This window comes from Coregonus lavaretus, assembly GCF_964263955.1.
Source record: "Coregonus lavaretus genome assembly, chromosome: 32".
Classification (NCBI taxonomy): Eukaryota; Metazoa; Chordata; class Actinopteri; order Salmoniformes; family Salmonidae; genus Coregonus; species Coregonus lavaretus.
In genome coordinates, this window is record NC_140019.1 from 15,460,581 (window position 1) to 15,487,723 (window position 27,143).

The 27,143-nt window shown below is 44.8% G+C and overlaps 1 protein-coding gene across 3 annotated transcripts; it reads left to right on the forward strand.

Annotated features, from left to right (window-relative positions):
* Nucleotides 1-394: 394 nt before the first annotated feature.
* Nucleotides 395-6,538, forward strand: LOC311107744 (protocadherin-18-like). Of its 3 annotated transcripts, none has more exons than XM_084150263.1 (4): nucleotides 395-2,975; nucleotides 3,434-3,522; nucleotides 3,850-4,034; nucleotides 5,343-6,538. In XM_084150263.1, the coding sequence occupies exons 1-4, from the start codon at nucleotides 477-479 to the stop codon at nucleotides 6,293-6,295; spliced, it is 3,726 nt and encodes a 1,241-aa protein (XP_084006389.1). In that variant the 5' UTR covers nucleotides 395-476; the 3' UTR covers nucleotides 6,296-6,538. The 3 variants fall into 3 exon arrangements, with proteins under 3 accessions (XP_084006389.1, XP_084006391.1, XP_084006390.1); XM_084150265.1 differs by having other exon boundaries at nucleotides 3,850-3,965; XM_084150264.1 differs by having other exon boundaries at nucleotides 3,467-3,522.
* Nucleotides 6,539-27,143: the final 20,605 nt, after the last annotated feature.

Below are 27,143 nucleotides of genomic sequence, written 5' to 3' on the forward strand. Positions count from 1 at the left end.
TGGGTGTAAAGGAGAGGGGAGGGGGGCTGGGGGAACGTTTTTGTGTGAGCTAAGGAAAAAGACGCAGTTTGGGTGAGGGGCGGGCTATGAGGGCCAGTCTGTAGATGAGACAGACGGCAGGAGCGCTCGACAGAGCAGAGCGCACAGCAACCAAGCGGAGCTACGCCTTTTCTCACCGCTCAGATTTCCAGACACACACTCCACACACAGACGGCGTAAGTGGATGTTGCAACTGATCACGAGAGGAAGAAAAACACTGCATTTGAATTGGTGTTTTTGGTGTAAAATCGGAGCCAAAAGAAAACTCCGACCCGTTTGATTTTGGGTTCTCAAATCTTCATCGTCCAGTCGATTTGCACGACTTTTCACCGAAGGTGTCTTACTGAAGGGATTTAACATGCTATACTTTTGAGAGAGCATCTTTTTTTCAAACCTTGCTCCTCCGTGGTAGTGTAGCCCCATCCCGGGTGCTGAAGATGGGTGCCAAAATGAATACACCAAAAGGGAATACAGTATTTTCCACTGCACTATTATTATTTTTGGTTGCAATTATGCAGGACGTTTCTGGTAAGACTTTGAAATATAAAGTTTATGAAGAGCAAAAAGTGGGCACGGTGATTGCAAGGCTAAAGGAGGACGTGGCTGATGTTCTGTCTAAATTACCAAGTTCAGTGTCCTTTCGGTTCCGTGCTATGCAGCGGGGGAGCACTCCGTTTCTGTCGGTTCGGGAGGAGGACGGTGAAATCACCATAGGGACCAAGATTGACCGGGAGAAGCTTTGTGAAAAGAACCTAAACTGTTCTATCGAATTTGACGTTGTCACTCTGCCCACTGAATACCTCCAGCTTTTCCACGTCGAGGTGGAAGTCTTAGATATAAACGATAACTCGCCACAGTTCTCCCGTGCCATCATTCCCATTGAGATCTCCGAGAGCGCGTCTGTGGGCAACCGCATCCCTCTGGACAGCGCCACGGACCCTGACGTGGGAGATAACTCCCTTTCCTCTTACTCTCTGACACCGAATAACTTTTTCAAAATCGACATAAGGACCAGAACCGACGGTGCCAAATACGCAGAGCTGGTGGTGGTGAAAGAGCTGGACAGGGAGGTGCAGTCCAGCTACCAGCTGCAGCTAACGGCCTCGGACAATGGAGTCCCCCCGAAGTCCGGCTCCACTCTGCTCAAGATAAGCATCTCAGACTCTAATGACAACAGTCCAGCTTTTGATGAGCAGGTGTACGTTATTAATCTCCTGGAAAACTCACCACTTGGGACTCCACTGATTGATTTGAATGCCACAGATCCGGATGAGGGCACTAACGGTAAAATAGTTTACTCTTTCAGCAGTCATGTCTCTCCCAAAATACTGGAGACGTTTAAAATGAACCCTGAAAATGGCCAAATTACACTGATTAAAAAAGTGGACTATGAAACTACGTCTTCTTATGAGCTGGATGTTCAGGCTCAGGACCTGGGTCCCAACTCCATCCCAGGACTTTGTAAAATTGTCATCAAAGTGGTGGATGTGAATGACAACAAACCGGAGATCAACATTAATCTGATGACTCCTGGTAAGGAGGAAGTGGCCTACATCTCAGAGGGCGCGCCGGTGGACACCTTCATTGCTTTGGTGCGTGTGGACGACAGTGACGCAGGGCTCAACGGCGACGTGGTGTGCCGCCTGCACGGCCACGGGCACTTCCGGCTGCAGAAGACCTACGAGAAGAATTACATGATCCTGACCAACGTGTCTCTGGACAGAGAGAAGAGGTCAGAGTACAGTTTGACTTTCATAGCTGAGGACCGCGGCTCTCCAAGCCTTTCCACCATCAAACACTTCACGGTGCAGGTGTTGGATGAAAATGATAACCCGCCCCGCTTTGAGAAGAGTCGCTACGAGGTCTACAAGTCAGAGAACAACTCTCCCGGGGCCTACCTGATGACAGTGGTGGCGTCTGACCCTGACCTGGGCACCAACGGTCAGGTGACCTACACAGTGGTGGACACTCTGGTCCAGGGAAGCCCCATCTCCACCTACGTCACCATCGACCCATCCAACGGCGCCATTTACGCCCTACGGAGCTTCGACCACGAGGATGTCAGCCGCATCTCCTTCACCGTCCAGGCACGCGATGGAGGGAATACCGCCCTCTCCTCCAACGCCACCGTCCTCCTGACCGTGCTAGATGACAACGACAATCCGCCTGTCATCCAGTCCCCGCTCCTACGGAACCACACCGCCGACCTCCTCCTCTGGAGACACGCCTCCGCCGGTCAGCTGGTCACAATTGTCAAGGCCACTGACCGTGACACCGGTGCCAACAGTGAGCTGAGCTGCTCTATTGTCGGTGGCAACGAGGAGGGCCTGTTTGTGATGGATGCGCGGCAGTGCGAGCTGCGGACAAACAGCAGTCTGGAGGGGGTTCCCAAGGACGTGCTGGAGATCAGGGTGGAGGTGCAGGATAGGGGCACCACCCGCCTGTCCACCGGGGCCCTGCTCCGCCTCTCCCTCCAGGAGAATATGGACTTCCTGCCCCCAGGCCTCCCCACAGGCCACAGCCAGCCCCTCCTGGACCTCTCCCTCATCATCATAATCTCCCTGGGGGCCGTGTGTGCCCTGCTGCTGGTGGTCATGGTGATGTTCGCCACGGCACGCTGCAACAGAGAGAAAAAGGACCCCCACAACTCGTACAACTGCAGGGTGGCTGAGAACACGTACCAGAACCACCCCAAGAAGCCCTCTAGGCAGATCCACAAGGGAGACATCACCCTGGTCCCCACCATCAACGGCACCCTGCCTGTACGGGCACACCCACACTCACCTTCTGCCTCACCCGCCCCAGAGAGGGGCACCATGGGTAGCCGGCAGAGCCACCACAGCCGCCAGTCGCTCAACAGCCTGGTCACCATCTCCTCCAATCACGTCGCAGAGAACTTTGCTCTGGAACTGGCCAATGCCACGCCCCCTGTCGAAGTAAGAGGAGAGAGAGAGAGAGAGAGAGAGAGAGGATGTTGAATTTCATGTCCTTAGTACTGTATCAGTAGAGGGTTTATGAATATGTTATCTGCTAATGGTAGTCTTTGAATCACCTAAATGCCTTTGTATTAAAATAGACCACCATCAACATATCTATAGAATAAAGAATGTTTGAGTTTTGGCTTTGCCTTATATTATGGTGATATAGAAATTGAACAATGTTTACTATTATGATTTTTGCATTTTATATTTTATATTCAGTATTTGTTCTGAATTTGTCCACCATGTTGTGGTATGTTCAGTTCTATCCAGTGATCATCTCATGTTTTAGAACACGCCACGTCATATCAACGTTCATCCACCTCTTGTGACCTTGTGCCTGTCTGCTCCCATCAGTATTCATTTATTCATTTATCCTTTCATTCTTTTTTTTACATTTTCTTTTTTGATTGTAGCAAGTCTCACAGCTTCTGTCCATGCTCCATCAGGGCCAGTACCAGCCAAGACCCAGTTTCCGTGGCAACAAATACACCAGGAGCTACAGGTAATAACACCATCTAACTGCACCTTAAAATAAACACACCTGAAGGGAATCAGAATGTACATGTGTGCATAACTCAGTAAGGCTCTAAGGACTATTCTACAATACTTTACATTTTCCTAAAAAGCTTTTGGCTGTATTCCCTCGTAGGCCTATATTTGCTTTGTTCTATTTTAGGACTCAACCTTAATAACACTTGATAATTGTATGCAAAAACCTTCGCCACTTGAGAATTCACTGCACTTCGTTTTGATATGCATAAGCCTTGAACCATCCTCCAATGTTGTTTTCTATGAAAGTGTAACCATCATTTCCTCTCTCCGGCTCCAGGTATGCTCTGAACGACATGGACAAGTTTAGTCTGAAGGACAGTGGTCGTGGTGACAGTGAGGCTGGGGACAGTGACTACGAGGCGGGACGAGAGTCTCCCATCGACAGGCTCCTGGGTGAGGCCTTTAATGAGCTATACCCCCATGACGGCCAACACAGACCACATCCACAGCATCCGCATGCAGGTATACACCCCTCACCTCATCACCCCTCTCACCCCTCTCAACTCAAAACGCTCCCCCTTCAGCCTACAACACTCTCCCCTATACATATCAGACTCTTACCCTATACCCCTGTTCTTTACTGAACTATACCAACAATGACTGCATGCAGGTATACCATCCTCACCCCTTTCACCATATCACTCCTCTCACCCATCTTAGCCCTTACCCTACACTACAGGCCTCCTCTGAGCTATGCCCCATCACAACACACATTATCACACCACCTCACCTCTCACCAGAACTATCAATCACCCCTCATCCCCAACACCTCTGAGAGATCCACTCCCCAGCTGCTTATCAGCACGGTGACTGGGACTGGATGGGACTGTGGAGGGAGAAAAGAGGTAGAATTATCACCTGTTTCTCTGATGAGAAAAAGCTCTCATCTCCTCCACAACACAATTATTTCAGAGTGCGATCAGGCAGCCATGCAGACAGCTGGGCAGTTCGGCAGGCAGACAGAGGCGGTTGGAGTGGGTTTTTTGACAGCTTTGAAAGGCTGTTTTTATAAATCAGTCTGGTTCATCTTTTATTTTTGCCTTTCATCAGCGGGGGAGGCAATATGCTGCCGGCCTGCATGGCTGCAGCTGCTGTTTTTCCAATGCTCCCCAATGCACTCTTCCTTCATCAGCTCTAAGATGTATTATAAATGGTCTTTTCATGGTAATGAGAGGGTAATGAAGTCCCTGAATAGCATGAGTGACTAGCCAGCGGTCTTTAATGAAGGCTTTAACTTGGCATATTTGATTTGTATAATTTATTCTTCAGAGATTTTTCATTTGAAGATTTAATATTGAATAGACACGACTTGAAAGGGAAAAATGCAGGTTTTTAAGCAGATTCTTTTGAATGAGTAAAAGTAGCCATTGATCTGGCCCAGTGAATTGTCCTGATATGTTAATTACATGGTACTCCTGCAGAGTGATGTGCTATCTAATTAGCTTAGATTTCCACCTATGTTTGTACCCAGATCATACAACTGTGTTTAAAGATGAATGGACATCAAATGTTTGATGTTAAAAGACTGTATGAAAGACAATCTTTCATCTCCTCCCTTCAAAACCACTCCCAGTTCTATACCTACTCATCACCATCTCCCCTCATCACAAGTCTATCAACAAAAGAACAGTAATACCAAGAACAATCTATGGTCTGTGTATGTAGAAATGCATGGCCATATGGGGCCCACCTACCATGTATTTCATCTCCCTGTGCAGTGCCTTTTGACTCTGTATCCCTGACCATGTCTCTCTCCCTCTCTCGCTGTAGCGATGAGACTGTGCACTGAGGAGTGTCGTGTCCTGGGTCACTCTGACCAGTGCTGGATGCCTCCCCTGCCCTCCCCAGCCTCCTCTGACTACCGCAGCAACCTCTTCATCCCAGGAGAGGACCCCCGCCAGGCCAGCGACCCCCAGGAGCCCACCCAGCCCTCCGACCCTGCCCACCCTCATGCCCAGCGCAACAACCAGAGCTTCTCCACCTTTGGCAAGGACAGCCAGGAGGGAGCCGAGGAGGGAGAGGGGGGAGAGGAGGGGGAGGAGGACCTGTGTGGAACCACGTCCCTGTTGTCAGAGATGAGCAGCATGTTCCAGAAGCTCCTCCCCCCATCGCTGGACTCCTACGTCCAGGTCAGCGAGACCCAAAAGGGAGGGACGAGTATGGGAGGTGTAGGTGTTCCCATGACAGGGTCACTGGACAGGAGGAGGGGTCATCTGCCAGGTAAGCCCAGTGCTGCCGCCCACCAGCAAGGTGTTGCAGCGTGGGCCGCCAACACCCACTTCCAGAACCCCGGATCTAGCATCGGGCCCTCAGGCCACCCACACCCCCAGAATGGCAGCTACCACACCCTCAAACCCAACACCAAGCTCAGCCCCCAGAACAACCACCAGAACCAGGCCGTCACTAAAAACAGCCCTCAGAACGGACACGGCCACCCCACCCCCAAGAACAGCCCTCTCCTCACTGCCCTGGTCAGCCCCACCCTGGTGGCACCCTTCCTGGCACCGGCCCCCATCCCTGTCCCCCTCCCGGGGCCGTGCGGTAAGTGGCTCCCAGCCATGGAGGAAATCCCAGAGAACTTTGAGGAGGATGAGTTTGACTCGGTGCTGGGGCAGCTGGGACACCTGCAGGGGAAGAGGAGCGACAGCCGCCATGAGCTGATGGACGCCAGCGAGCTGGTGGCTGAGATCAACAAATTGTTACAGGACGTCCGGCAGAGCTAGGCATCCCTAAATACCCTCCACCTTTGAACTCTGACCTCCAACTTCCTGTCTTCCTGTCAGGAGTCCTGCCATGTCTATGGAGGGGGAGCTGAGGAGTCTGGGTAGGAAAAAAGAAAAGAGAAACGAACGAAAGACATAGACCTGCAATTGTCGTTAAAGTTGCATTTCTAACGTATTTGTGTTTTGTGAATGCTAAATATCCAAATAATGTTTGTATTTTCTTGTTTGGTACACAATGTACACAATGTGACTGTATTTATCTTTGTATTTTAAAAATACATTTGTATTATTATATTTATATAAAAAAAATGTATATAAACTTAATCAATCAGAATTCTATTTTTATATATTGAATGCATGTTAAATTAAGAAAAAAATAATCAAGATTTTGACATGCAACTTAAAATCTACATATTTAATATTGTCTTTTGTATTGTGAAATGTTTTTTTTATGTCACTATTATTATATGTATACATTACTATATTAATTATTGGACAGAAGTCTTTGTGGTGTATTGTGGGAACTTGGGGGGAAACACAAATAAAAGTGGAAAGACACAGAACTAATATGAGTTTGTCTCGATGTTTCATCTTTGACTAATGTTGTCATTGTATTAGAAGAACGAAGTCAGAGACTTTAGTTTATTTACTAAATTAAATGGTTCCATAGGAGGTTAAGAACCTTCACAGATCTCCAACATTTGGCATACATAATTCTACAAAGAGGTGCTGATAGCACAACATTGAACTGTTGTCTACATTTCTATGAGAAGAGTTCCATTTGAGCTCCCCCTATTGGTCAAAAGAGCTCACTATTGGTCCAATGGCGGTCAGGTCTACTACGGTCAGTGCAAACCTGTATCCTTGGGACGTCCCTACCCTAAACCCTAATCTTAACCTTAACCCCTACCCTTACCCTAACCTTAACCATAACCATAACCATAACCATAACCATAATCCTTACCTAACCCTAACCTTAACCCTTACCTTAACCATTTTAAATGTCAACTTCAATGTGGTAGGGACATCCCAAGGACCCCAGATAGCACGTACCTCAGGTCTACTCCAGCACACTGCTCTGGGATGTAACAGTCAGAGCTTCTCCTATTCAAGTCCTAGATAATTGGAAGGAGGCTGTTCATGCCAGTATAGTGTTGCTTCCTATTTTCTTCTTGGTCGATGGCTTACACAAAACCTACAGATGTTACCAGCGCACTGAAAAACATTGGTTCTATCATCACCACTTACTACTGCTTCCCAAGTTGGTTCTTCAGATGACTTTACCCATCTGAAGGTCTGAGGCTCAGTTTGAAACAGAACAGAGCCCCCTGGAGGCTGGATTGAATTGTTGCAGGAGCAGGTTCCTCCTCTTCATCAGCTATAAGCAGCAGTTGCAAGCAGCTGGAGCTGAATTCACTTGGTGCTCTCAACCCTGTAGTCCAAATACATCACACATTCAACCACGGAGATAGCTACAAACCAATAATATCAGTCAGTTAGTCAGTATGTCAGTCAGTCAGTCAGTATGTCAGTCAGTCAGTCAGTCAGTCAGTCAGTCAGTATGTCAGTCAGTATGTCAGTCAGTATGTCAGTCAGTATGTCAGTCAGTCAGTCAGTCAGTATGTCAGTCAGTATGTCAGTCAGTCAGTCAGTCAGTATGTCAGTCAGTCAGTATGTCAGTCAGTCAGTATGTCAGTCAGTCAGTATGTCAGTCAGTCAGTTAGTCAGTCAGTCAGTTAGTCAGTCAGTCAGTATGTCAGTCAGTCAGTCAGTCAGTCAGTCAGTCAGTATGTCAGTCAGTTAGTCAGTCAGTCAGTCAGTATGTCAGTCAGTCAGTCAGTCAGTCATTCAGTATGTCTAGATAAACCAGATGAGGCTAACCATATGGTACGTGCAAACATTTGGTGTGTATGTGCACCTTTGTGAGTCTGTATTTGGCTCATCCCAGATGTCTCAGTATTTTACCCATCACACATGTATTGTGCGTTTCCCACACTGAGCCCATAACCTGGTATAGGCACTCACTCCTTTCCTGCAAAGACACTCTGAGATAGAAAAAACCGCTAGAGCTGTTATCAACATCTCATTGTTTCCTGTGTTCCTAGCTTCCCTCATTTGAGCCTTTACACATGAGTCTGTTTATATCAGCTATGTTGATAGTGAGGTAGCTACCATTAGAGTCTTTTTTCTGGTGGGAGAGGGAGTGATAGAGGGAGGGAGAGGTAGCAGGAGAGAACAAGGAGGTGCTAGCGGGAGGGAGCGAGAGGAGAGGTAGCGGGAGAGGACGGAGAGAATTACAGAGAGAGAAGGAAGGATAGAGAGAAAGAGGTATGGGGTTCAGAGAGAGTGAGAATAGAGAAACAGAGGGAGAGATAGAGGTAGCGGGATGGAGAGAAAGAATGATAGAGAAACACATAGCGAGAGAGAGGGGGAGGGATAAAGAGAGAGGGAGGGATAACGAGAGGAAAAGCCAGGGGGTATTGTCAGGAGAACACAGAGCTGAACACCGGAGTCTGTTGTGAAAAAGGAAGCCAGTGTTTGGCTTTTCATGTCGTCAGCCGTTTCTCCTGAATGCTGCTTAACATATCCTCTCTGACTACATCCCCTCCTTCCTCTCTCACCTTCTATCTCCCCCCTGAAGACGACTGTACCCAGCAATATACCCAGTCTAACAGAACCGCATACTCTCAACTCCACTCAATACTGTCAAGGTCCAGCTGCACTAAATGTGGAGAGATAGGTTTTCTGTGAGGTTTTGTTGGGACTGATCTGTCTTTTCAATGGCACCCACATTTGTATTGATTTCACAAAATAACACACATATGACAGAAACTGACTGATTAAAGTCTTACAGAGAACACAATGCCCATCACCATGAGCCCAACCTCCCCAATTAAGGTGTCTCCAACCTCCTGTGTTTCCACAGCAGGCCTAGCCAGTTGTAGGAGAGCCATGCTGTGTGCCAAGAGCTGTGGATAGGAGCATTGGAATATGGACACGTGAGAGACCCTCCAGAGACACTATCACTGTTTATTTTGCTGCTGATGGATCCTAAACCTCCACTAAGCAGCCAGCCAGCCCTTCTCATCACCAACATCTCTCTGACGGAGGTGGGTTGTGAAAAGGTATCTTGCGATCTTAAGGGCAGGAAGGCAGCAAAGTATAAGAAGCAAAAAGTGGTGATTTCATTCTCAAAATAATGTCAGTGGTTAGAATAAATTATAATGTTGGCAGAAATATGCAAAAACAAACGATAAACCCCAAAAATGTCTTAGAATAATAAAAAGTCAAATTTACTCAATACAAAATTGGATTTGGCCTTACCAAACAGTCTAGGGGTAACTTACAGTTGAGACAAAATTCTGCATACCCTCACATGGACACTCTCCCCATCAGAGTTTACAAAACACTAGCAAAAAAAGACAGGTAGAACTACCTAGAGCCCCTTTCTGGGCTAAACCATAGCCACAATTAGCAGAGGTGCACAATCACACAGTAACAGAACCCATGGGGAAAAAGGGTGCTTTCTTTGCTTCTCGAGCATTGTGAGTATACACGCACACGTCAGAGGGCACGCCTCATTGTAGAGCACGGACATGTACAGTGGGGAAAAAAAGTATTTAGTCAGCCACCAATTGTGCAAGTTCTCCCACTTAAAAAGATGAGAGAGGCCTGTAATTTTCATCATAGGTACACGTCAACTATGACAGACAAATTGAGAGATTTTTTTTTTTTATGGTGGAAAATAAGTATTTGGTCACCTACAAACAAGCAAGATTTCTGGCTCTCACAGACCTGTAACTTCTTCTTTAAGAGGCTCCTCTGTCCTCCACTCGTTACCTGTATTAATGGCACCTGTTTGAACTTGTTATCAGTATAAAAGACACCTGTCCACAACCTCAAACAGTCACACTCCAAACTCCACTATGGCCAAGACAAAAGAGCTGTCAAAGGACACCAGAAACAAAATTGTAGACCTGCACCAGGCTGGGAAGACTGAATCTGCAATAGGTAAGCAGCTTGGTTTGAAGAAATCAACTGTGGGAGCAATTATTAGGAAATGGAAGACATACAAGACCACTGATAATCTCCCTCGATCTGGGGCTCCACGCAAGATCTCACCCCGTGGGGTCAAAATGATCACAAGAAAGGTGAGCAAAAATCCCAGAACCACACAGGGGGACCTAGTGAATGACCTGCAGAGAGCTGGGACCAAAGTAACAAAGCCTACCATCAGTAACACACTACGCCACCAGGGACTCAAATCCTGCAGTGCCAGACGTGTCCCCCTGCTTAAGCCAGTACATGTCCAGGCCCGTCTGAAGTTTGCTAGAGTGCATTTGGATGATCCAGAAGAGGATTGGGAGAATGTCATATGGTCAGATGAAACCAAACCAACTCGTCGTGTTTGGAGGACAAAGAATGCTGAGTTGCATCCAAAGAACACCATACCTACTGTGAAGCATGGGGGTGGAAACATCATGCTTTGGGGCTGTTTTTCTGCAAAGGGACCAGGAGGACTGATCCGTGTAAAGGAAAGAATGAATGGGGCCATGTATCGTGAGATTTTGAGTGAAAACCTCCTTCCATCAGCAAGGGCATTGAAGATGAAACGTGGCTGGGTCTTTCAGCATGACAATGATCCCAAACACACCGCCCGGGCAACGCAGGAGTGGCTTCATAAGAAGCATTTCAAGGTCCTGGAGTGGCCTAGCCAGTCTCCAGATCTCAACCCCATAGAAAATCTTTGGAGGGAGTTGAAAGTCTGTGTTGCCCAGCGACAGCCCCAAAACATCACTGCTCTAGAGGAGATCTGCATGGAGGAATGGGCCAAAATACCAGCAACAGTGTGTGAAAACCTTGTGAAGACTTACAGAAAACGTTTGACCTGTGTCATTGCCAACAAAGGGTATATAACAAAGTATTGAGAAACTTTTGTTATTGACCAAATACTTATTTTCCACCATAATTTGCAAATAAATTCATTAAAAATCCTACAATGTGATTTTCTGGATTTTTTTTTCTCATTTTGTCTGTCATAGTTGACGTGTACCTATGATGAAAATTACAGGCCTCTCTCATCTTTTTAAGTGGAAGAACTTGCACAATTGGTGGCTGACTAAATACTTTTTTTCCCCACTGTATGAGCGGTGCTTCGAGATACGACAACACAAGACAAACACAGTAAGCACTCAAAATAAATGCACAAACTAAAGAAATGACAGAGCCATTTAGCAGTTTAGCAGGAGAATATTAGTTAAGCAGAGAATTAGCCATAGCATGAATAAAAATGAATAACTGTAGGCCTTTTTCCCGGCCTTATCTTTGGCAATGCAGTTAAAAACAATTCTGCTGGATGTCTGCTGCTCAGAATTTTTGCATTCCCAAACAAATTCCCAAAAGGACAGATGTTTAGCCATGCAAAAATACTAACAATACCTTTTAAAAAAAGGCAGTTTTACAGAAAATGTATTTATTTTATTGGTCATTTTGAAAACATTTATTTTAGGCCTATGTTTATTTTACAGCAGTTCACACATATTACAACCCGCCAAGCAGCCAAGGAATTCCAGATTATGCATTTGGTGTTGCAAAAGTTTTCGGAGCCAGAGGGCTCCTAAATATTCTGCAGGGTACGAGTAAGCAATATAATGTTGAGCGACGGGATTCCAATGTACAGGAGGCTAGCCTGCCACCATCACTGTATGTGTGTTTGTGTGTGTGTGTGTGTGTGTGTGTGTGTGTGTGTGTGTGTGGTAGGTACACTCGTAGAAAAAAGGGTTCCAAAAGGGTTCTTTGTGGAAGGATAGGTTTCTACCAAGAACCGATTTGATCAGAATAATCCTTTTTGGAAGACAAGGGTTCTTTGTAAGGCAAAGGGTTCAACCTAGAACCTTTGACATCCTAAGAACCGTTTTTGGAAGAAAGGATTCTTTGATGATTCTTTAGAAGAAAAAAAGTATTGTTTGGAAGACAAGAAGGGTTCTACATAGAACCTTATATAATATTTCCCAGCATGCTCTATTGCAGGGAGATTTTCTGAATTGTTTGTTTTACTGTAATATCTGTGTTTTTGAATTGATTGGTTGATAAATATTATGCTACACAAAGATAAATAACATACCGTTTTCTTAACTAATCCAATCTGTTAGTAATTGGATTTCTTCAATCTTCCCTACCCTAGCGGTCATTCTGAATGCAGGTTGCAGGTGATTACAAATTCCTCTTGTTGGATATCCTAACTCTGGCTGGATTCCAATCGGAATTACACATCACTTTGCAAGCCAGCATAATGTGACTTGCAGGCCTGATGGGCCTTTAAACTAGTGATGGGATACCGATGCTTTCTGAATGCTTTGGAGGTTTCACCAGATTGTGCAGAAAAACGGTTCATTACTCGGTTCACAATGCACATTAGTGACATCTGGTAGTCAGCAATAAATAGAAGCGTGTGATTATCAGATAGACATTTTTTTCCCTCCAATGTTTTCATCAAACCTTCGTGGTGCAACTGTATGTCGTTGGCTTTAGTAGCCAATAATCAGTTGGAATGCCGGATTTGCATCTTACATCATGCTTCCCCTTTTTGCCTTAAAGTTTACTATTTTTCAAAAACTATGCCGTTATTTAGAATGATAAAGACAAAAGCTTATACTATACTAAATAAAACAAATTATTTGAACAACAATGCAGATAGTGTGGTTTCACATAAAACAATTTTCAAAAGTGTGCTTTCAATGAGATTCGACCGCATACCCTCACATCCCTGAATGTTCCATAGTTCCCTATTCTACCTGCCAAGCTACCAGTCAGGTGAAACTACCTGTACAAAATCCTAACTATATTTGTAAGTACGGCGTCCAGTAGAGGTCGGTGTTCGAAAGCAGCTTAGAATCAGAGAAAGCACTGGAACCACGACGAAATTAGTGGGATCTCACATTTAGCAACACACGGTTTGAAAAAACATGTGATCAACAGAGCAGAGCTGTTGTGAAGGAAGTTGTCAAGGAAGGGAGTTTGTGTTTATACAGGACCTCCCGCCCCCACCTATCGCCAACCAATCATGTCAATGCGGAGCTATACGGAGACCTGCACATTGTTACAACATTTGGGAGGCACGCAGCATCGCCGTACGGAGCTAGATTTGGCCTTCGCAAGCCTCCGGAGGCGCCGCAATTGTGTCACACCTTACATATGGAGCCTCCGGATCGCATTGCTAGATCATGCATAAATTGGCTCTTACACCTCATGTCCACCAGACATCAAACTCTTTACGTTCTAGTGGAAGTCATTCATTGTCAATGTAGCAGTCCGCAACGCTAAGTTGGGGCTGCCATACTAGGCTGCAGTGCAGTCTGTGTACCGCATGCATTCAGTCATTTCAACTCGTGCATTGCTTTACTGTGCGGTGGTACAAACGGAAGTACAAACACAGACTCCAACTAGCTAGCTTTTAGCTGGTTGAAAAGCGAAGCACATGTGCGTCACGTACAAAAATGCAGGCAAAACAAAACTTGTATGCATCTGATGGACATCGGGTATTAGCTGCTTAACGATTTCGATGCATGCCTCGGAGCTCCGGTATCAAACGTAACATCACTACTGTAAACCATGAGATTCCTAACACACCTGTGTTAGGGTATAACTAGGCCCTTAAAGAAAGGCCTTATACAGCTGCAGAAAAAATTAAGAGACCACCGCAAAATTATCAGTTTCTCTGGTTTTACTATTTATAGGTACAGTGGGGAGAACAAGTATTTGATACACTGCCGATTTTGCAGGTTTTCCTACTTACAAAGCATGTAGAGGTCTGTCATTTTTATCATAGGTACCCTTCAACTGTGAGAGACGGAATCTAAAACAAAAATCCAGAAAATCACATTGAATGATTTTTAAGTAATTAATTTGCATTTTATTGCATGACATAAGTATTTGATCACCTATCAACCAGTAAGAATTCCGGCTCTCACAGGCCTGTTAGTTTGTCTTTAAGAAGCCCTCCTGTTCTCCACTCATTACCTGTATTAACTGCACCTGTTTGAACTCGTTACCTGTATAAAAGACACCTGTCCACACACTCAATCAAACAGACTCCAACCTCTCCACAATGGCCAAGACCAGAGAGCTGTGTAAGGACATCAGGAATAAAATTGTAGACCCGCACAAGGCTGGGATGGGCTACAGGACAATAGGGAAGCAGCTTGGTGAGAAGGCAACAACTGTTGGCGCAATTATTAGAAAATGGAAGAAGTTCAAGATGACGGTCAATCACCCTCGGTCTGGGGCTCCATGCAAGATCTCACCTCGTGGGGCATCAATGATCATGAGGAAGGTGAGGGATCAGCCCAGAACTACACGGCAGGACCTGGTCAATGACCTGAAGAGAGCTGGGACCACAGTCTCAAAGAAAACCATTAGTAACACACTACACCGTCATGCATTAAAATCCTGCAGCACACGCAAGGTCCCCCTGCTCAAGCCAGCGCATATCCAGGTCCGTCTGAAGTTTGCCAATGACCATCTGGATGATCCAGAGGAGGAATGGGAGAAGGTCATGTGGTCTGATGAGACAAAAATAGAGCTTTTTGGTCTAAACTCCACTCGCCGTGTTTGGAGGAAGAAGAAGGATGAGTACAACCCCAATAACACCATCCCAACAGTGAAGCATGGAGGTGGAAACATCATTCTTTGGGGATGCTTTTCTGCAAATGGGACAGGACGACTGCACCGTATTGAGAGGAGGATGGATGGGGCCATGTATCGCGAGATCTTGGCCAACAACCTCCTTCCCTCAGTAAGAGCATTGAAGATGGGTCGTGGCTGGGTTTTCCAGCATGACAACGACCCGAAACACACAGCCAGGGCAACTAAGGAGTGGCTCCGTAAGAAGCATCTCAAGGTCCTGGAGTGGCCTAGCCAGTCTCCAGACCTGAACCCAATAGAAAATCTTTGGAGGGAGCTGAAAGTCCTTATTGCCCAGCGACAGCCCCGAAACCTGAAGGATCTGGAGAAGGTCTACATGGAGGAGTGGGCCAAAATCCCTGCTGCAGTGTGTGCAAACCTGGTCAAGACCTACAGGAAACATATGATCTCTGTAATTGCAAACAAAGGTTTCTGTACCAAATATTAAGTTCTGCTTTTCTGATGTATCAAATACTTATGTCATGCAATAAAATGCAAATTAATTACTTAAAAATCATACAATGTGATTTTCTGGATTTTTGTTTTAGATTCCGTCTCTCACAGTTGAAGTGTACCTATGATAAATATTACAGACCTCTACATGCTTTGTAAGTAGGAAAACCTGCAAAATCGGCAGTGTATCAAATACTTGTTCTCCGCACTGTATGTGTTTGGGTAAAAATAACATTTTTGTTTTATTCTATAAACTACTGACAACATTTCTCCCAAATTCCAAATAAAAATATTGTCATTTAGAGCATTTATTTGCAGAAAATGACAACTGGTCAAAAAAAAAAAAAATGGGGTTCAAGTCTGGAGATTGGGCTGGCCATGACAGGGTCTTGATCTGGTGGTCCTCCATCCACACCTTGATTGACCTGACTGTGTGGCATGGCACATTGTCCTGCTGGAAAAACCAATCTTCAGAGTTGGGGAACAATGTCAGAGCAAAAGGAAGCAAGTTTTCTTCCAGGACAACCTTGTACGTGGCTTGATTCATGCGTCCTTCACAAAGACAAATCTGCCCGATTTGCACCCCCAGATCATCACTGATCCTCCACCAAATTTCACAGTGGGTGTGAGACATTGTGGCTTGTAGGCCTCTCCAGGTCTCCGTCTAACCATTAGACGACCAGGTGTTGGGCAAAGCTGAAAATTGGACTCATCAGAGAAGATGACCTTACTCCAGTCCTCTACGGTCCAATCCTTATGGTCTTTTGCAAACCTCAGTCTAGCTCTTCTTTGCTTCTCATTGATGATGGGCTTTTTTCTAGCTTTGTACAACTTCAGCCCTGCCCCTAGGAGCCTGTTTCGAACCGTCCTCGCCATGCACTTCACCCCAGCTGCCGTTTGCCATTATTTTTGCAGGTCACTTGATGTCATCCTATGGTTGTTGAATGACATTCGAATGAGTTGGCGGTCATCTCGGTCAGTAGAGAGTCGTTTTCGCCCTCTGCCGGTCTGTAGCTTTGTTGTCTCCAATGTCTGCTGCATGACCTTGTTCTTATGAACCTCCATCTTTGAATTTTTAAGGATGGAAGCAACCTGACGCTCACTGTATCCCTCTGCCAGTAAAGCCAGAATTGAACCCTTCTTTTCCTAACTCAAAACTTTCCTTTTCAACTCTTTTGGCATGGTCAATAGTTATTTTTTGATTAATATTACTTTTAAGGTATTATTAGCACAGTTTTTGCCATCCAGCTGGTCCTATTGCAAGAGGATAGTGATGACCACAGCAGTGGTTTTTATACTTTTCCTCGTTAAATAAGATTTGGTTAATGTGGTTCACAGGTGTGCCTGTGTTGGAATTCAACAGACACTGGAATGGAATGGCTGTCATACATGTAGAGATGCTGATTTAAGAAACATTTGCAGTGGTCTCTTAATTTTTTCCACAGCTGTATATGTAATGTATTGTCATAGATAATAAAATGGTAAAGGCTAATAAGGCGGGTGGAACCATTTATAGGTAGAAACATATACAGGGGGTTCTATGAAGAACCCTACATAGAGGGTTCTAGATAGAACCCTCTGTAAAGGGTTCTACCCAGTACCAAAAAGGGTTCCCCTATTGGGACAAACCAAAAAACCCTGTATGGTTCTACTTAACACCTTTATTTCTAAGAGAGTGTACTCTGGGGGCAGTGTTAGCGGTATTAGTCCAGTGTAATCCCCTTGCATGTCTGTAAACACCTTGCTGGACGGTGCTTCCTGGGTTTACTGTATCTGTGGAAACGCCAGAGCATGTGTAGCCATTTAGCCCAGATGCTGGCCAATATTACACTGTGTCTGGGTGTGATGGGCACAGCATCGCAGTGCTAGCTGTGCCACTAGAGATCCTGGTTCGAATCCAGGCTCTGTCGTAGCCGGCCGCGACCGGGAGACCCATGGGGCGGCGCACAATTGGCTCAGCGTCGTCCAGGGTAGGGGAGGGAATGGCTGGCAGGGAGGTAGCTCAGTTGGTAGAGCATGGCGTTTGCAACGCCAGGGTTGTGGGTTCGATTTCCACGGGGGGCCAGTATAAAAAAATAAAATAATAAAAAAAAACTATTCTAAAAAAGTATAATGTATGCACTCACTAACTGTAATTCGCTCTGGATAAGAGCGTCTGCTAAAAATGACTAAAATGTAAAAATAAAATAATGTGTGCATGTGCCTGCAGTTGTGTGGGTGTTTGGTTGGTGTGTCTAACAATTTGATTGTGCTTCTGTTAGAGGCCACCCAAAGAAGACCTGAAGAAGGACGAATGAGGAAGAGATGAAGATGGCAGGAACCACCTGGAATGAGGTCAAGAAAACCGGAACTGAGTGGAACTAAATAAGTCAAGTAAGTCTGTTAGACAAAGATTGGTAGTTTGTGAATGACAAGTAACCTCAAATTGGCTATATATATATATATTTTTTTACAATTATAATGATTATCTATGACATTCCCAGTAGGCCTCCTGTATGGTTCTGTGTAATTACTGTAAACAGACCGTCTTCTCAACATCTGGGTTGCAGTAAACAGAGTCAACAGTGGCTGACACCTAACAGTTAAAGAGGAGTCTACTGTCATGGAGATGGAAATGGTTAAGTCATTAGTCATGGTGTCTGGTCTGCTACATCAATGAGAACACTGGGTTGTGTGTGTGTCTGTCTGTGTGTGTGTGTATGTGTATGGGCATGCACCCGTGTGTGTGTGTGTGTGTGTGTGTGTGTGTGTGTGTGTGTGTGTAACACACTTTAATCCATTCTAAAATATTTAACACCTGTTTCAGTGTATCCGTAACCTACTAATGTACATCTAGCTGCGCTAATATTAATCACATCAGCAGCTTTTATTTACAATCAGTCAGAAAATAAATAGTCTCATTCCCCCTGCCAAAGAAATACATAAATGTACATTGGGATTGATTGCTTCATCCGAAACGAAGGGGAGCCTTGCATATTAATGAAGATCTCTGGGTAATTAGACAAGGTGAAACGGTGATGTCTTCCAACATTTTCCATATTGCAGCCAGTCGCTGAGATGTTTATCAGGGAGATTTAAGAGTGTTTGGCTCTCTCTCGTTTGTCTTGTTTAATTAGGGTAAATATGTTGGCGTGGGGTGGGGGATCAGAGCAGGAGATTAATGGGCTGCTAGAATGCCTCTCTCTCTAAGTATACCACCATAACCCTGGCTGGCACCTGTGGGCCCAAGACTAATGGTTTCACTCTATTAAAAACAACACGGTGAACTCTCTGTGGAGGCCTATACTTTATTCAGGAGTGTGTGTGTGTGTGTGTTTGTTTGTTTGTGTTTGTTTTTGAACTTGGGAGTTCACTACCTTTACAATGACTATCGAGAATAACATTTCAGAAATATCTGTGCAATTTATTGTTTGTTTACGTATTGTATTCCCTGAGTATTTCAATTAGATTGTATGCTGTTGCCGTAGTCACCATCCTCTCTGTGCATGTCTTTGTGTTTGTTTGTGTATGTGTGCACGTGAAAGTATGTGTGTGGAACTGCGTACAGTATGTGTGCGCTTGTGTTTGTGCTTATCCTTTCCTCCACTAGATGGCACTGTTTCTGTTCCCTACATTCAACACCAGTTTATTCTCATTGTGAGTGAATATGAAAACTTAACATCAACAACATAGGTTTTACATTAACATTGCCAATCAATTAACGTTTACCATCTCTAGAGATCTGACCCAGGGGTTAAGAAACAAAATAAAAAAATGGATCTGAAATGGAATAAGAAACATAGTTATTTTGTCTCTTCCCCCTGTGGAATGTTAGCTGCTTGTATTGTAGGTCTCCTCCATTATTGCAGGGTGTCTATCTCTCACTCAGTGTATCAGAACTGATTGCTTCTCACTGCCAGAACAGAACAGAACAGAGCGTAATGAATCTCTAGTCTCCACTGGCACAGATATTATCCATTCCACCTCCACTGAGCGCCAGGCAGAGAGACACAGACCAAAATCAATTAATTTGAGCTACTGCTTTAGCAGAGGAAGAGTTCTGAAAATATTTGATAATGTCAGTTCGCTCATCGCTCAATATCTCTTTGCACCATGAGGTGTTCCTCCTCATCAAAGAGAAAAATAAAGTTAGACGGAGAAGTTGAGAATATGAATCATTTCATAGCAAGGTTACCCTTGCAATTTACTAATCACCATAAGACTCTCAGCATCAGATTCAAATAGTGTGTTTGCCTGTAGCTTCCATTGCCTTTTAATGATTTTGTCAAGATACACTCTCTCTCAAACACACACACGCCTGCAGATGTACACACAGTGTAACAAATTGTCTGTAACCATAAAATGTTCAAAGTTCAAAGGGGTCTGACCCCTGACTGTGTTTCTCTGTGACCCCGTTGACACCAGAAAGATAAAGAAAGAACCGTTGACCTCTGTGTCCTCTGTACAGTGTGTGTGAGTGTGTGCGGTGTCTGTTTATTTTCCGATATGGCTCAGTGATTGCTCCAACTCTCTGCATGCTAGATCAGCCACCTGTGTCTCTGTTTCTACTGGCTGTAACCATCCCTGGTTGCCACGGCCAGAAACATCACATCAATACGGAAATAGAACTGAGAGGAAATGTCATCCTCTTGATAAAGAGCCACATTTGATTTATACTCTTATCCACTGTATTAACACCGGTCCCTCTGACCTCATTTGCCCTGAGTGATAGAGGTCAGAGGTCAAGCAAGGGTCATGGAGAGGTGAATCCGGCTCGATGGGAGATCCATGTTCGACCGGCAGCTCTCTCTCATAAACCCCTATCGATTATGCATCTCGGTCGGACTCCGCTGTGGCGTGATGGATTTTAATAACAACGGCAGGGGAGAGATCTCAGCCCTGCGCTGACCACCAGTCAAATGGCTCCCATTGATTATTGAGCTGTGGTGGTGGGTGGAGGGAGAGAGAGCCGCCGAGGCCACGTAGCCCCCTCACTCCCTTCACCGGACCACGCTGGTACTTACATAGTCAGGGAAGCAGGGCGGTTACTCACCCCACCACCACCTCTGCCAACGCCTAGCCCACCCCAGCCGTGAGTATCCCTGCCCGGCTGACTGACTGACTGACTGACGTCTCCCGACTCTAAATCTAGCTGAATGGATCCTGATCTATTCATCCTCATGGCGCTAGCCTCGGGTCTTTAACATGTGCATTCACAGTGCTCTATTAGGGTTCAGGCAGGCTGCATCCCGCCTTGCTAACGGACCTCTCTGTTATCCAACTGTTCTGCTGACGAGGCTAGGCCAGGCCCGGGAGTGTGGCGGGCAGGCTGGCTGCTAACGTATCGCAGGCGGGTGGAATGACTACTGCTTTCCATTGGCTCAATTGGCTTGAAAAATGAGAAGGAAACAGGTTTACTACACTGATGAGATGCAATGACCTCATAATGTTGACGTATTGAGTGTGTTAGCTGCTGAGAGGTAGTGGGATAGCCTAGACAGTAGAATCACCCCCACAGCAATATTCTGCTAGAATAGAGACAGTAGAATCACCCCCACAGCCATATTCTGATAGACTAGAGACAGTAGAATCCCCAAGTAGCCTCCCTCACACACACACACACACACACACACACACACACACACACACACACACACACACACACACACACACACACACACACACACACACACACACACACACACACACACACACACACACACACACACACACACACACACACACACACACACACACACACACACACACACACACACACACACACACACACACACACACACACACACACACACACACACACACACACACACACACACACACACATATACACACATTCACACACACACACACACACACACACACACACACACACAGACACACACACGCAATGAGGTATATTTCACTCCATCCTCCTCTCTTCTTGTTCCTGAACCGTGTCATAAAACACTCCCGATATATATGTCTCTGGGACTGTAGCCAAATAGATAGAGAGAGAGAGCATGAAGAGTGATGAAACACATGGTAAGTTCATTTTCTCTTCTACTTATTTTTCAGACAGAGAGGGTACGTATGCATATAGAGGGTACATATGCATATAGAGGGTACATATGCATATAGAGGGTACATATGCAGATAGAGGGAACATACGTCTTTTGTCTAGAGAGATGAATGTCAAAACTCAGTTTATTAACCGGTTCTGTTTTTACACTCAGCAAAAAAACATTAGAAACACTTCATTTGGTGCATGCTAAAATTAAACAGGTTGCCCCTCCAAGTGTGGAGAAATAGACAACCACATAACACATTTTCTAAATCAGCAACGTTCTGTACACTAAGAATTCCCCACGCACTACGTTTCCTCTTTCTGTCCGGATTTGAAGCACTAGCAGCTGAGAGGACATGGACATGAAATTATAAATCTAGCATGACCGAAATGCTACGCATGAATTTCCATAATGATCAATTCTTCAAGTGAAGAATCCCTTTTATTTCCACCCAAGCCCCATTTCAGAGTGCACGCTCTGTGAGTGTTAGACAAATGAAAGCACTTTTTCCACAGTATAATTCTGATGTGTTATCGCCTTCCATTATGTGAACACGTACCACGCTTACGATGCATGCCGTGAAGGAGGAGAGGAGAGAGAGAGAGAAATAGAAAGAAAAGAGAGAGAGAGAACGAGAGAGAAAGTGATAGAGAAATAGTGCAAGAAAAATGGAGAGAAAAATGAAAGAGGTAGAGAGAGGAATGAGAACGTATACTAACTAGAATAAGAATCCTATCCTCAAGGCAAAGCTAGTTAATATTAAAGTCCATTCATAACCTTTCATAGTGGAAGCCTTTAAAGGGATATTCATCTTGGATGAAGGGAAATATATGTGATGAATTATGGGGACTGCGTCCAATGACCACTTGTAATATACAGTTTAGTTCTGCCTGTACAAGGCGTTCATAAGGGGACAGCACATGCGTTCACACACATGCACATACACACGCATTTACACATGCACATGCATTCACACACATCCATACACCCATACGCATGAACAGTTTCTGTGGAATCTGACCTTTCACATTGATCCAGAGGCCATCCCTCGTCTTCATATTCTATACATCACTCCCTTTTACTCTTTCTTTCCCCCTCTCTCTCTGTCTGTCTGTCTTACTCTATCTCGATAGTTGGTTTGAAGTTAGAAGGTTTGAATCATGCAACATGTTGTTTGAAGTACAGTAGACCCACATAGCTACTGTAGCAAAGCTGTGTGCTGTAAAACCTTGGTAGAGCATGGTTGAAGTAAGGCCTTGTGGTGCTCATGTGATTTGTTATATATTTTTTGGCCTCAGACCAGCCTAAATTCTCAGTTTAAATGTAGTTATTGTGTTTACATTATATCAAGGACCTAGTTATGGCCAGTCATTGTCTTCTTGTCTGAGACCACCAACCTGACGTCTCTGGTACACCTCTGGTAACCCTCTCTTCTCTCCCTTTCCTCCTTCTTTTACAGGGTTGGCCAGCCTCTCTGATTTGGTTATTTGTTTGGTCAACGTCTCATCCACCTTCTCGCCCGCTGGTCCTGTCTGCTTCAATTGGGGTTTTAGGCTGGGTTTCTGTATAGCACTTTGTGACAACTGCTTACGTAAAAAGGGCTTTATAAAATACATTATTATTGTTTATATCATTTTTTTGTTGCATTGTTTGTATATCGTTGTATTTTCAGTTTGTGTGACTGTCCTTGTCTATCAGTGTATCAGGGTTTTGTTACTTGTCATGTTGTGTGTTTTTTGTGGACCCCAGGAAGAGTAGCTGCTGCTTCTGCAAAAGCTAATGGGGCTCTAAATAAACAAATACATTTGATTGATTGATTGTTTTGTCTGGCTATCCTCCTCTGCTCTTCTGTTTGCTGGTTCCCACTCTCCTCCTCTCTCTCTCTCTCTCTCTCTCTCTCTCTCTCTCTCTCTCTCTCTCTCTCTCTCTCTCTCTCTCTCTCTCTCTCTCTCTCTCTCTCTCTCTCTCTCTCTCTCTCTCTCTCTCTCTCTCTCTCTCTCTCTCTCTCTCTCTCTCTCTCTCTCTCTCTCTCTCTCTCTCTCTCTCTCTCTCTCTCTCTCTCTCTCTCTCTCTCTCTCTCTCTCTCTCTCTCTCTCTCTCTCTCTCTCTCTCTCTCTCTCCACCTGGCCATGTCTCCTAAGCTGTTTGACTTGATCTCTAGCAGTTTTGGTTCCTTCCCTTCTTCTCCTCAGAGCAATGGGCTGATCCCTCAAAAGAGCAATACTGCAGCAACAGTAGAAGTGAGTGTAAAAGCATTGGAACAACAGTAGTGGACAGTGTAAAAGCAATAGCACAACAGTAGAGGACAGTGGAAAAGCAATAGCACAACAGTAGAGGACAGTGTAAAAGCATTTGCTTCCTGCTCATCTAGTGGTCTTCCTTTGTTGCTGAGGGAAGGTTCTTGTCCTCAAATAGACAACAGAAGATTGCATTGCCATTTCCCCTCTAGCTCCCCAGGTGTAAGGGCTTAAATGAACTGGACACTTGTAGACCTAGTGATGCAGTTTTCCCCCATGTGGATATATGTATTCCTGTGGCTACTTCTTGTCTGTACCACGTCCACCAGCAATGAAAAACAGAAAGCTTTATCGTGGAGAGTGTTCTCTTGTGTAAGGTTCTTCTGTCCACCCACAGACATATTGATATTCTGCTCCGATCCTATTGATTATGCATGTTCACTGTCTGGTCTGGGCTGGGCCACTGCCCTCCCGAGGCAATCCTAAACTGGATGGTTAATGGGCCTATCTTTATGGCCAAACAGTTCTATTTTTGTTTCATCAGACCAGAGGACATTTCTCCAAAAAGTACGATCTTTGTCCCCATATGCAATTGCAAACTGTAGTCTGGCTTTTTTATTGCGGTTTTGGAGCAGTGGCTCCTTGCGGAGCGGCCTTTCAGGTTATGTCGATATAGGACTTGTTTTACTGTGGATATAGATACTTTTGTACCTGTTTCCTCCAGCATCTTCACAAGGTCCTTTGCTGTTGTTCTGGGATTGATTTGCACTTTTTGCACCAAAGTACGTTTATCTCTAGGAGACAGAACGCGTCTCCTTCCTGAGCGGTATGACGGCTGCGTGGTCCCATGGTGTTTATACTTTTGTACCATTGTTTGTACAGATGAACGTGGTACCTTAAGGCGTTTGGAAATTGCTCCCAAGGATGAACCAGACTTGTGGAGGTCTTGGCTGATTTCTTTTGATTTTCCCATGATGTCAAGCAAAGAGTCACTGAGTTTGAAGGTAGGCCTTGAAATACATCCACAGGACACCTCCAATTGACTCAAATGATGTCAATTAGCCTACCAGAAGCTTCTAAAGCCATGACATAATTTTCTGGAATTTTCCAAGCTGTTTAAAGGCACAGTCAACTTAGTGTATGTAAACTTCTGACCCACTGGAATTGTGATACAGGGAATTATAAGTTAAATAACCTGTCTGTAAACAATTGTTGAAAAAATTGCTTGTGTCATGCACAAAGTAAATGTCCTAACCGACTTGCCAAAACTATAGTTTGTTAACAAGAAATGTGTGGAGTGGTTGAAAAACGAGTTTTAATGACTCCAACCTAAATGTACAGTAGGGAAAAAAAGTATTTAGTCAGTCACCAATTGTGCAAGTTCTCCCACTTAAAAAGATGAGAGAGGCCTGTAATTTTCATCATAGGTACACGTCAACTATGACAGACAAATTGAGAAAAGAAAATCCAGAAAATCACATTGTAGGATTTTTAATGAATTTATTTGCAAATTATGGTGAAAAATAAGTATTTGGTCACCTACAAACAAGCAAGATTTCTGGCTCTCACAGACCTGTAACTTCTTCTTTAAGAGGCTCCTCTGTCCTCCACTCGTTTCCTGTATTAATGGCACCTGTTTGAACTTGTTATCAGTATAAAAGACACCTGTCCACAACCTCAAACAGTCACACTCCAAACTCCACTATGGTCAAGACCAAAGAGCTGTCAAAAGACACCAGAAACAAAATTGTAGACCTGCACCAGGCTGGGAAGACTGAATCTGCAATAGGTAAGCGGCTTGGTTTGAAGAAATCAACTGTGGGAGCAATTATTAGGAAATGGAAGACATACAAGACCACTGACAATCTCCCTCGATCTGGGGCTCCACGCAATATCTCACCCTGTGGGGTCAAAATGATCACAAGAACGGTGAGCAAAAATCCCAGAACTACACGGGGGGACCTAGTGAATGACCTGCAGAGAGCTGGGACCAAAATAACAAAGCCTACCATCAGTAACACACTACGCCGCCAGGGACTCAAATCCTACAGTGCAAGACGTGTCCCCCTGCTTAAGCCAGTACATGTCCAGGCCCGTCTGAAGTTTGCTAGAGTGCATTTGGATGATCTAGAAGAGGATTGGGAGAATGTCATATGGTCAGATGAAACCAAAATAGAACTTTTTGGTAAAAACTCAACTCGTCGTGTTTGGAGGACAAAGAATGCTGAGTTGCATCCAAAGAACACCATACCTACTGTGAAGCATGGGGGTGGAAACATCATGCTTTGGGGCTGTTTTTCTGCAAAGGGACCAGGACGACTGATCCGTGTAAAGGAAATAATGAATGGGGCCATGTATCGTCAGATTTTGAGTGAAAACCTCCTTCCATCAGCAAGGGCATTGAAGATGAAACGTGGCTGGGTAATTCAGCATGACAATGATCCCAAACACACCGCCCGGGCATCGAAGGAGTGGCTTCGTAAGAAGCATTTCAAGGTCCTGGAGTGGCCTAGCCAGTCTCCAGATCTCAACCCATAGAAAATCTTTGGAGGCAGTTGAAAGTCCGTGTTGCCCAGCGACAGCCCCAAAACATCACTGCTCTAGAGGAGATCTGCATGGAGGAATGGGCCAAAATACCAGCAACAGTGTGTGAAAACCTTGTGAAGACTTACAGAAAACGTTTGACATGTGTCATTGCCAACAAAGTGTATATAACAAAGTATTGAGAACCTTTTGTTATTGACCAAATACTTATTTTCCACCATAATTTGCAAATAAATTCATAAAAAATCCTACAATGTGATTTTCTGGATTTTTTTTCCTCATTTTGTCTGTCATACTTGACGTGTACCTATGATGAAAATTACAGGCCTCTCTCATCTTTTTAAGTGGGAGAACTTGCACAATTGGTGGCTGACTAAATACTTTTTTTCCCCACTGTATGTAAACTTCCGACTTCAACTGTACCTTTTCTCCTTAGTCCTTATTTTCTTCCTCCTCCTCCTCTTCTGGATGTATCATGGGATAGCCTGCAGCCACACTAAATTCTGCCCGGCGAATGGAGGTCAGGTGCAGGGAGCCACAGCACAGAACATAAAGTGGCTGATCAATAGGAGCGATTGAATTTGCCTGCTCGCATTAAGCACCACATCTAATACGCCCGAGCTCGTCGATGACCCTGCCATATAATTTCATTATGCTCCAATGTATTACAACCGGCTATGCTAGTTCATTTACATTAAGAAAATCAGTGTTTTCTGCAATCTCTCTCTCTCAATTGGGGGTTTAGGCTGGGTTTCTGTATAGCACTTTGTGACAACTGTAATCAATAATCAAAGTTGGGATGGATTACAGCAGCATTATCCTTCCTCATTATCCTTCCTCAATATTCTCTAGTGTAACGCCACATGGTGTTTTAAAATATAATATGCT

Coding starts and splice junctions, on each gene's coding strand:
- LOC311107744 (XM_084150263.1), top strand. CDS start 477: ATGGGTGCCAAAATGAATACACCAAAAGGGAATACAGTATTTTCCACT. Junction 2,976..3,433: donor ATGCCACGCCCCCTGTCGAA/GTAAGAGGAGAG, acceptor TTTTGATTGTAG/CAAGTCTCACAGCTTCTGTC. Junction 4,035..5,342: donor TCCACAGCATCCGCATGCAG/GTATACACCCCT, acceptor CTCTCGCTGTAG/CGATGAGACTGTGCACTGAG.